Here is a 10,471-nt window from a genome sequence, read left to right as displayed (position 1 = left end):
TGTCAATATGGTTTGAAATAAATTTCTTTTTAAATTCCATTTCCACCTACTTGCTTAACATTAAATTGCCGGAGATTGATCCTGCAAAAATTCCAGGTATGAAAAAATGTCTGAAATTCTATGCAAAATTCCGGAAATGAAATGCAGCAATATGTCCGATTGACTTACTTATCACCCCGTAGATCCCCAGAACAAGACAGCTCGAGAAATAAATAAAATTTCGTATTTAGTCAAGGATTTTTTCCCCTTAAAAACGGATTTTAAATATGTGATTTATTGGAACAAATGCTTTGTTTCGCTTTAATTACAATCTTATTCAATCTATTTAAACAAAAACTCTTGACATGTTTTTTCCCCTTTATTATCTCATGAATCCAGACTATCATCAGTTTGTACAACATATGAGTAATCTATATTTACAATTTGCTTTAGCGCCAATATTCCTGCCAATAAGATGCCTTACCTTTTCCCAAGAATTTTGTTGTTACTGTCAACCAAGGAAAATATAGAAAAATATATTTTTTTTTAATTTCTCTTATAGAAATCCTTTTGATCATCGCTATCTTTTTTTAACAAAATAGTTTCATACGAATTCAACATTTACTTCCAGATTGACTTGCAAAGTCATAGCTGCAGAAAATCATAACTTTAGTATCTTTTACGAATTTATTAAAAAATACTTATTCACATCATTTTTTAGAAAGTTAAATATATAATTCTTGAAAAAACTTCCATCACTGATGTAATCAGTAAAAACTATCACCCTGTTACCCAAAAATTTTACTGTTTTTAAACTCAGTCTATCCCAAGTTTCAATTTATCCATGCAGATTCCAGAGAGAATGAAAAATTGTCTGCTCCTTCCGCATCTCCGGTACACGAACCACAAGCACAAGATGTAATAATAGGCAACGTTTTCGATAAAGTTTGTATGTATAAAGAGCGAGAAATTCCCTCACAGCATTTCCTACTGCATCCTGATCCAAAATTCATACAAGTTCCATTACGAATGTCACCTTCATGAAAGTTTCTAGACTTTTTGTAGCAAAACAGACAAGTCGGTTGATTTTCCCTCAAAAAACGCAAATAATTTTGATTGGTACAATCATAAGTTCCATCCCCATCTTGAATAACGCTCATAAGGTAATGATCAGTATTTGGAAAAATAAAATTATGCGTCTTTGAGGGAGAAAGAAGGCACACAAAAGTCCAGACGCCCATCCATGCCCCGTACATTGAGAACCGATTCATTTCTCTAGGAAAACGTGTTGTCTCTGCTTTGTTGGTGAGTGAGATTGTATTTTCTTTTTTCTGTGCTTTATATTCAGTTGCTCAAGGACGTTGGTGCTCTATTAGGGAAAATGTCAGTTTATCACGTTTCGATGGAAACTCCTACCAGAACATTAACAAACTAATAAGGTTAAGTATTTTGATTTGCTTGAATTTACCAGAATTTTTCCCCAGTTTATACTTTCAAAAAAAATAAAACAAAACAAAACAAATGGTGCAAAGACCCACTCATATGGCCTAAGTGCCGAGAATAGGTATAAATTTGCAGCTCTCGACCGGCAAATAGTGAAAAATTCTCGAGAGGGACGTTAAACAACAAACAAACAAAACAAAAACCATAAGGGACTATTTTTTCAATGAAAAAAAATCAAACATTAGTCATCTTACATACTACCTTATAGTCCAATATTACAAGCATACTATTCTTTCAGTACCTATATTTCTTGTATTAAAATGAGCCTTTGGTTAGCTTTACGATAGACTCTTAATTCACTCTACGCAGCTGGCCATGAGCAAACAACTTTAATTTTTCCCCCTCTTTCAAGCCTTGTTTAAATGATATATAGTCATATTCTAGCTTTGTTTCTAAATCCAGCAACCTTATTGGGGGGAGGGGGGATTGCCTCTTTCGGTGCTGTTACAGCTCACCTTGTTCTTTGTAAGATCTTATCCTTCATATTGGATGCATTGGGGCTCTACCGGATTGTTAAATGTAAAATAAATTAATAACATTTTGAATCTTCTTTAAATACACTTTAAAAGTTGTTTCAATAAAGATTCTGACACTTTCAGACAAGAAATACCATGTTTTTTAAAAAAGCGTACCACACCTGAATACATAAGATTCAAAATTTTATTAATATATTTTACATTTAACAATCCGGAAGACAAGCCCCCTATGATTGGATGGTCACTCCTTCACCATGTGATGCCCATCAGAATATGTCATGAACATTTTATGAATGTGAAATTAAAATTTCACCCTTGATAAAAAGCCAATTGTCAACACGACCAAACATCGTTTCGACAAGAATTCCTGTCATTTTTTGGACATAAATTATGAGCCCTTATTGACAATAAGTACTCATCACATCGCTGTCACACAGAGAGAAGTGAAAAATTTTCTCAGATTCAATAAATGTGTATGAGAGAGAGAGACTCATTGAGATATTAACAGTATAGTACATTGACCTTGAGAAACTGAAACTTGATTGTATCTGTCATAAGTGAAACTTAAAATTATAATTCATTTTCCTGACAGAAAGCCAACTTTACCCCCTAACTGAGCAGACACTTAAATGAACCTTACTTTAACTCATTTTGTGGATAATGACGTGGTCGTATCACTTTCACACAAGGACGATCATTCTAGATTAGTACATTATATAACATGAATTTGAACACATGATCATTACTGATACATGCACTAAGTGTTGCATCTAAGAGGCATAACTCGGTTTTAAACAAAAGACTTTGCCAAATACTTCTCTACATGAAAAATTTCTCAGACCGTTCGAGTTCCATTATTTACAGACTGTTTGATGCCCTTAAGTTTTATTAATAGTTTGACAAATTATCCATTAAGGTGGAACAACCCTCTGCTAAGAGAGATAATTTTCCAAACAAAATAATCTATAAATGTCCAATAGTTTAAAAATGTCCAATAGTTTAAAATTCATCAAAGCACATGTACACCTGTGCAAAATACGTGAGGACAAGGACTTTTTTCATGTCTTAAAAAATGACACTGCTACTTTTTTTCCAATGAAACAAAAGTGAATGGAAGACAACAAAATATTGAAAACTACAACAAACTTACGAAAAAGCTAACACTATGAATAGAATCAATACTAGTTTATTCAAATATTGATTCCAAGAGCAATAACTTTTTTTCCGGCATTTGATTTCCTTCATATTCAATTTTTTTTTTCTTTTTTGTGAAAAACAGTTTCATGAAACTGTTGATTAATGTTATGTCATTAGAACAAAATATTGTCATATTTCGATAATGCTGTTGAACGAAAATTTTCAGATGTTGACATTATGTACATTTCGCATCTAAATAAAGTTGATGACCAAGATATTTTTATGCCCCGCCATGAATATGGCCGGGGCATATAGTGTTCGTCATGTCCGTCTTCCGTCCTTCTGTCCTTCCGTCTGTCCTTCCGTCACACTTTGCGTTTAGCTCTGTTCAAAGCTCAGTTTCAAAGAAACTATCCAAGATATTTTTATCAAACTTCATATGCTGATAGATATTGATGAGGGCTATGCAACTGCATCAACATTTTTTGACCTTGACCTTTCCTTTGACCTTGACCTCACTTTTCTTAAATTAGTGTTTAGCTCAGTTTTAAAGATACCATTCAAGATAGTGTAATCAAACTTCATATGTTGATACATACTGATGTAAGCTATTCAATTGCATCAACATTTTTTTGACCTTGACCTTTCTTTTGACCTTGACCTCACTTTTCTTAAATTAATGTTTAGCTCTGTTTTAATGTAACCATTCATGATACTTTTAACAAACTTCATATGCTGATACATACTGATGAGAGCTATTCAACTACATCAATATTTTTTACCTTGACCATTCCTTTGACCTTGACCTCACTTTTCTTAAATAAGTTTTTAGCTCAATTTTAAAGATACCATTCAAGATAGTGTTATCAAACTTCATATGCTGATACATACTGATGAGAGCTATTCAACTGCATCAACATTTTTTGACCTTGACCTTTCCTTTGACCTTGACCTCACTTTTCTTAAATTAGTGTCAAACTTAATATGCTGATACATACTGATGAGAGCTATTCAACTGCATCAATATTTTTTGACCTTGACCTTTCCTTTGACCTTGACCTCACTTTTCTTAAATTAGTGTTTAGCTCAGTTTTTAAGAAACCATTCATAATATTTTCATCAAACTTCATATGCTAATACATACTGATGTAACCTTTTCAACTACATCAACATTTTTTGATCTTGACCTTTCCGTTGATCTTGACCTCACTTTTCTTAAATTAGTTTCTGAATCAAACGTCATATGCTGATACATACTGATGTAAGCTATTCAACTGCAGCAATATTTTTTGACCTTGACCTTTCCTTTGACCTTGACCTCACTTTTCTCAATTTGTGTTAAAATGTTGCATTACTAATATACCCTTGGCGGGGCATTCATGTCCTATGGACATATTTCTAGTCTTTGATAATTAATAGAATTAACTACTAGTATGATAACTGGAAAAATGCATTTTAATACTTAAATTTTAACTAATAAAAATTACCTTTAAATTGAGATCATCTATATAGACAGTTCATTCAAGCCCAATTCCAACCGCAAACACTGACACATACATTTTCTTTTGCCAGTATTTTTTTATAGTCAACAATAACATCTGCTCTAAATCACTTGCACCCCGTTTTTTTTAACTATTAAAAATTGGAATATTTCTACCTCTACATAAACAATTTAATAACTTATCTTATTTTCATTATCAGTACAGTTCTTATTTTAAGGAAAGATAACACTTGGTGATGGATGCATTTTTTTTTAACAAGTATAGATAACAGATTGATATTCTGACTTAAATGAATTACTGCTCTTTCTATACACTGTCAAATTTTCTTCATATCATGGTTAGTCATAAAATTCATTTCTGAAGAAGTAAGCATTGCTCCATACTAAATTTAAAAAAAAAAAAAAGCGGGGGGGGGGGGGGGGGGGGGGGGGGGGTAGAGCAGATTGTCATTACCCCTTAGAGACTACTATTAATACCTTTAAGGAGTTTTACTGACCTAACTCAACACTCATTTTTTTACATCCTTGCAACTCCATACTTCTTATACATGTATTTTATGCTTACATGGGCAAATGTTTCTGTTCACTGTTTTTTCCTTAACTTTTGTTAATCCATAAATTTACATCAAATTTTAAAGGATCTTGTAGAAATTACTTCAATTCTTCATGAGAAAATTCTCACCATCTTAGATTCTTGTTGCTTAATGCTATTCTTGAGAGCTACCTGTTCCATTTCTATATATGCGATCATTTTGTTTCCAACAGCATTTCTATCACCTTTAACCAAACTATTCTGAATTTACTGTCCAAGAATCCAAAATGTTTCCAAGAGCAAGTGCCTATGTATGTACAGGTAAACTCTCCAAAAGTCTGTGTTAACTACAAGTCAAATATACATGCATAGAACAGAATGACTAGGTCAATAATTTTTCTTAAATAGAAAGGATTTAATGACATAAATCTAAATGAGTCATAACACTGAAATGATACACAACAACATGGACCCAACTATCACTTACTATTGCCCAGATATTTAGAAGCTCAAACAATCCTTGTATAATTACAAACATCACATCACAGTGCACATATGTAGGGGAAAAAACTTCATATAATGTCATTATGTAGCAAATTAACTGTTATTTATAACACTTTAATACACAAATAAGAAATAAAACGCATAATACAATAAAAAAGTTTCACATAAAACTTAACCGCCTTTTACAATGCAAGAACGATATAAGTGACTCTTTACTTCCAGAATCCACAGTCAAATTTTAAGTTCAATTCCAATGTTAATTCACAAATTTTAGTGATAGTTTATCTGATCAATTATAACAATAAAGTGCCGTTTTTGTATCTTTTTACTTTGTAGGATTAATTTCAGCTGATGATTTTATACAGGTACGAACTAATTTTGGCACCAATTACAGAATGGGAACAAACTAAGCAATACAGGTATCTTTTTTTCAGCAATCTAAGAAGTTGGCAGCCATAAGTAATTCTAAAGCGATTTCCGGTGCTATTGGGAACTCTGGGATCTCTGTGGAGCTATTGGTGTATCTCACTTTGTAGGTGAAATACATACACACCTTCTGTAGTACATGTGACCTGCAAAATACACCATATACAATTTTTTTTATAATATTCATTTGGATAACACTCAAAATTTTTATCAATGGCAATTACTTGACAAAAATTATTATACACATTTTTCTCTCCCCAAAACATCATTTACCTTTCACTGATATTAATTACAAGAACACGAAGCATGTAAAATATTGGAAGAAAAAAACAACATTGGAGAGCTGAACCATCTTTTAGTTCCAAAAAAATGTCTAAAATCTAAAAAGGGTGGTTTATGAAAGAAATATCTTCTTTTCTACAAAGAGCAAAAGTTTGATGAAATTCTGTGCAGCGGTTTAAGAGGAGTTGTGCGGACAAACTGTTCATCTCTATATTCAAGATATGGCCAAAAGTCTACGTTGAAAAGTGCCAAAATTCCCACAAAAATGAGGCAATCCAAATTTCCTGGCAATATGCACAACTACATACTGTGTCCTAAATATCTGGAAAGTTTGACGAAATTCTGTGCAGTGGTTTAAGAGGAGTTGAGCTGACAAAAAAAACAGGACTGACGGACTGACAGATGGACTGACTGACGGACGGGTCAAAAACATTATACCCCCCGCAACTTGTTGTGTGGGGTATAATTAGTAGTAAATAAAAGGTATAACAAATCATTTATTGACTGTGTTATCGGGCAAAATACATTTTATCAACCCCTCAAACCAAACTGTTTGCCTGAGGCCTAATGGCCTCAGGCAAACAGTTCGGCTATTGGGTCTGACAAAACGCATGTTGCCCTCGAACCCAGTCAATAAATGTATATTCTCAAATTTCATTCTTTTGATTTCTGTTCTTTGATAATTACATAATTATCTTATCCAACAATCAGTAAACTTTAAATTACTCTGCTTAAAATATATTCAAGAAATTTATGTCATACTTACGGGATTTCCCTAAAATTAATTTCATTTGTCTCATTTTCTGCAAATTGGCCTGAAAAATAAAATATTGCATTAAACTTATATGTATTCGTACTTGTTGAACTGTCAGCATTTTAAATGAAATTAAATGAAGATTTTACTTTCCGTTCTTTACTTAAACTTATGGGATTTTCTCAGTTGGATACTTTGACCTTCAACATGTTCAGCTTAAAGAAAATCTCTATTCTACATTGCTTAGTAATTATGACCCTAGTTATAATTGTGGAAAAACAAAAGGACAAGGTTGCCCAATCTCAGAGTTTTTCTTTCTGTTCAACATAGTGAATTAGCTAAGAGTGTAGAGGACTGTGTTAGACCAAAGAAATTCTGTGTAAATTAAGTTGGGTTTTTTTTCAATCATGAAGTTATGAGTAACTTCAGTTTTGGTTTGTTTTTTTTTTTGTTGTTGTTGTTGTTGTTTTTGCTTTCATTAGCTGTCAGTATTGTTCAGCATATACCTTGGTAGAGTATGAGATTTCCTCTGACAATTAGTAAGAATTACCAACTGATTTATTTGCAAATATAACAGTTCCTAACATCAAATATATATATATGTCAGAAGCAGTATGGAAAATGTAAATAAAAATCCAGAAGGTGGGATTTTTTTTAATTATGTTAATCAAATTTTTGGACTAAAAAGGTAATACTATTAGAAATCAGCTTAATAAATGGTCAAGCTGAATATTTTTAAGAATTCTGCAATCTTTCATCTCAAACGTTTTCAAAAAATGGTAAAATTGGAGTCCTCTGCTCTGAACTAAATAGGTGTCTTCTTTTCAGAAGCTGAAGTTTACCTGGGCCACTCAACATAGCCTTTATAGTCCCCGATGTCAAAGCATGGTCTCTCTTGACAATAAATTCATGGCCGTCTGATGACACCAGCTTTACATACATAGCATCGGGTCCCTCACATCCTCCATAGGTCTTCTCTTCATCTCCTTTATCATCCTTGGAGTCTGACATCGTTCAGTTCAGACTTCTCTACAAAAAAAAAAATCAAGTATTAATTTACTATAATGCCATGCTAGCTTTATGAACTACTATGTTTTGCACAATGTTTAAATTTGCACAAAAATGCCTTTCACCAATGAAATTTTTTTTTAAAAAAATAAGAAATCTGAATGTGAAACTCCACCAACCATAATAAATTTCATTTATATACCGTTACTTTCTTAACAGTCAGGGGCATAATGCAAACAAGTTATTTTCAAAAATAACTCCAATGAGTTATTTTTTTGTCACAGTGAGTTACCTCTCTTTGCTATGACCTATTTTTTTCCCCGCATTAGTAACTCAAACACGTTATCTTTCCAAAATAGTTTCAATAAATTAATAACTTGTTTAAGTTATTTTGTGTCATTCCTCCCTAACTTCACACCCCGTGCACCAAAGGTTTTTGCTCGTGCACCAAGACAAAAACAAATGTTTGATTAAATTTAAACCTTGCTCAATCCAGAAAAAATGTTCAAAGTCTTGGGAAAATTGGGGAAAGTTTTTTATTTAATGAAAAAAATTGGACATATAAACTGTGTTAATAAAACCACAAAATAAGGATTAAAATGCTGTTTATCTCCACCTCCTCACCAATTCTCTATTGGAGTCGGTGCACTCCATCTAGTATTACATAATGGAATCCCAAAATGCAATGCATATTGGCAGGAAATACAAAACTCCCAAGAAATCAATGTCCAAGTAGAATATAAAAATAACTTATTTTAGTTATTATTAAAAAAATCTTTGTGTGTATAAAATAACATTTAAGTTATTTTTCTGATAACTTGTTTGAGTTATACCCTGACTGCTTAAACAGTATTATAATGTATTGGCTATTAATTGATGTGTATGATATTTTTTTACTCATTGCATTTCTTCCACAAAAGATACTGTGGAATCATTTTAATTTATCGGGGTCAATGTTTGTGGGCAAGCAAATTTTTATTGTTCCGTGGGACATAATTTTGTGGGTTAGTTGTTTATATGTTTACAAAATAAACATTCGTGGAGATGTAAATTAGTGGGTGTAAATTAGTGGGTAAGTGTGACCCACGATATCCACAAACATTGGTCCCTCAATGATGATTCCAGAGTAACAATGACTGGTAAACATGAAAATCTCAAACGATATATAACAATACTCTGTAATATATGCCACTTTATAGCCTGCTTGAGTGTTGCAAATAATACCCAATTTCATAACATTAACTATACCAGGGTAGATCTATTCTGAATTACAGAATAGATTTATTTGCCAATCATGGTCCCACCAAGGGCATAACATACATACAATAATAAGCATGATTTGTAAACATACATGTACATGAGGACAAGAAAAGCCACATCAACCTATACAGCAATACGAAACATATATATACATGTAAATACAAGGTAGCCCAGGTTACGCAACCGTGATCAGTTATTTGAATCATCTTCCTTCCACCAGGGAAGCTATATGTGACATTACAATTTTGTTCCTATTTTAAATCTACAAAAGTATCAAGGGACGACAAGCAGTAAATCTAGTACTGCTGACTCCTGACTCTCTTAGTATTCTTCATACCACTGTACAGAATCGCTTCATTCTTGCCAGGCACATTTTCTGGGTTGAAATACATTCACACATACATAAATATAACAACAATGGTATGTTTTATATAATATAATAAATCAAGAACTTTTAATTTCTGACTTCCGATTGTTCCAGATTGCAAATTTTTATTAACATTTTTCATTTCACCAAAGAGAATCGCTTCCAACTTTTTGGGCATGTTTGCTAAGTTAAAGTTAATTCCTACATATATAAATTTATCAACAGTGTTATGTATGTTTAATTCATCTATCCAAAAACAGTAAAATCCACTTCTGGGTGATAAATGTGGAAACCAAAAATGAATACTCTTTCATCAAGCTGCTCCTTTAGTTCCTAAATGCCACTACATATGTATTTGTAACATTTTTGACATTTTTTGTTTATGTGAATTCAATGTAGTTAATGTGCCTGAAAATTTTGAACCTATCTGTTAAACAATGCAGAGAATGGCAACGAAAAACATGAATCCTAGAGAGTCGGGAGTCAACATCACTGGAATTACCACCTGCCTCAAGGGACAATGCTCCAGGATATGCATGTCTCAGCAGCTGCAACTGTCTGGACAGCATTTCTCTGTACATATAATGTAGATCAACAATTCAATAATACAATATATCAGGATTCTCATTAACGCAAGAATCTGCGTCCTAGACGCAGCAAAATTACTTGGAACGCAAGTAGGGTTGGATACCGTTAAGGATGAAACGGTACGATACCATACCGGTATTTTTAAAACGATATG

At 32.7% G+C, this 10,471-nt stretch overlaps 1 protein-coding gene across 1 annotated transcript; it reads right to left on the bottom strand.

The window, feature by feature from the left end:
* Nucleotides 1-5,519: 5,519 nt before the first annotated feature.
* Nucleotides 5,520-8,105, bottom strand: LOC133190268 (elongin-C). Its single transcript, XM_061325780.1, has 3 exons — nucleotides 7,937-8,105; nucleotides 7,107-7,155; nucleotides 5,520-6,204 (listed from the first exon to the last, which is right to left on the bottom strand). The coding sequence occupies exons 1-3, from the start codon at nucleotides 8,103-8,105 to the stop codon at nucleotides 6,063-6,065; spliced, it is 360 nt and encodes a 119-aa protein (XP_061181764.1). The 3' UTR covers nucleotides 5,520-6,062.
* Between the last annotated feature and the right edge of the window lie 2,366 nt (nucleotides 8,106-10,471).

Source organism: Saccostrea echinata, unplaced genomic scaffold (assembly GCF_033153115.1).
Source record: "Saccostrea echinata isolate AGI-Se365-2 ecotype Australia unplaced genomic scaffold, CSIRO_AGI_Sech_v1 ptg000022l, whole genome shotgun sequence".
NCBI classification, from domain to species: Eukaryota; Metazoa; Mollusca; class Bivalvia; order Ostreida; family Ostreidae; genus Saccostrea; species Saccostrea echinata.
This window is presented reverse-complemented; position numbering and strand designations above follow the sequence as displayed.

Coding starts and splice junctions, on each gene's coding strand:
- LOC133190268 (XM_061325780.1), bottom strand. CDS start 8,105: ATGTCAGACTCCAAGGATGATAAAGGAGATGAAGAGAAGACCTATGGA. Junction 7,156..7,936: donor GGCTATGTTGAGTGGCCCAG/GTAAACTTCAGC, acceptor TTTATTTTTCAG/GCCAATTTGCAGAAAATGAG. Junction 6,205..7,106: donor ATTAATTTTAGGGAAATCCC/GTAAGTATGACA, acceptor TGTATTTTGCAG/GTCACATGTACTACAGAAGG.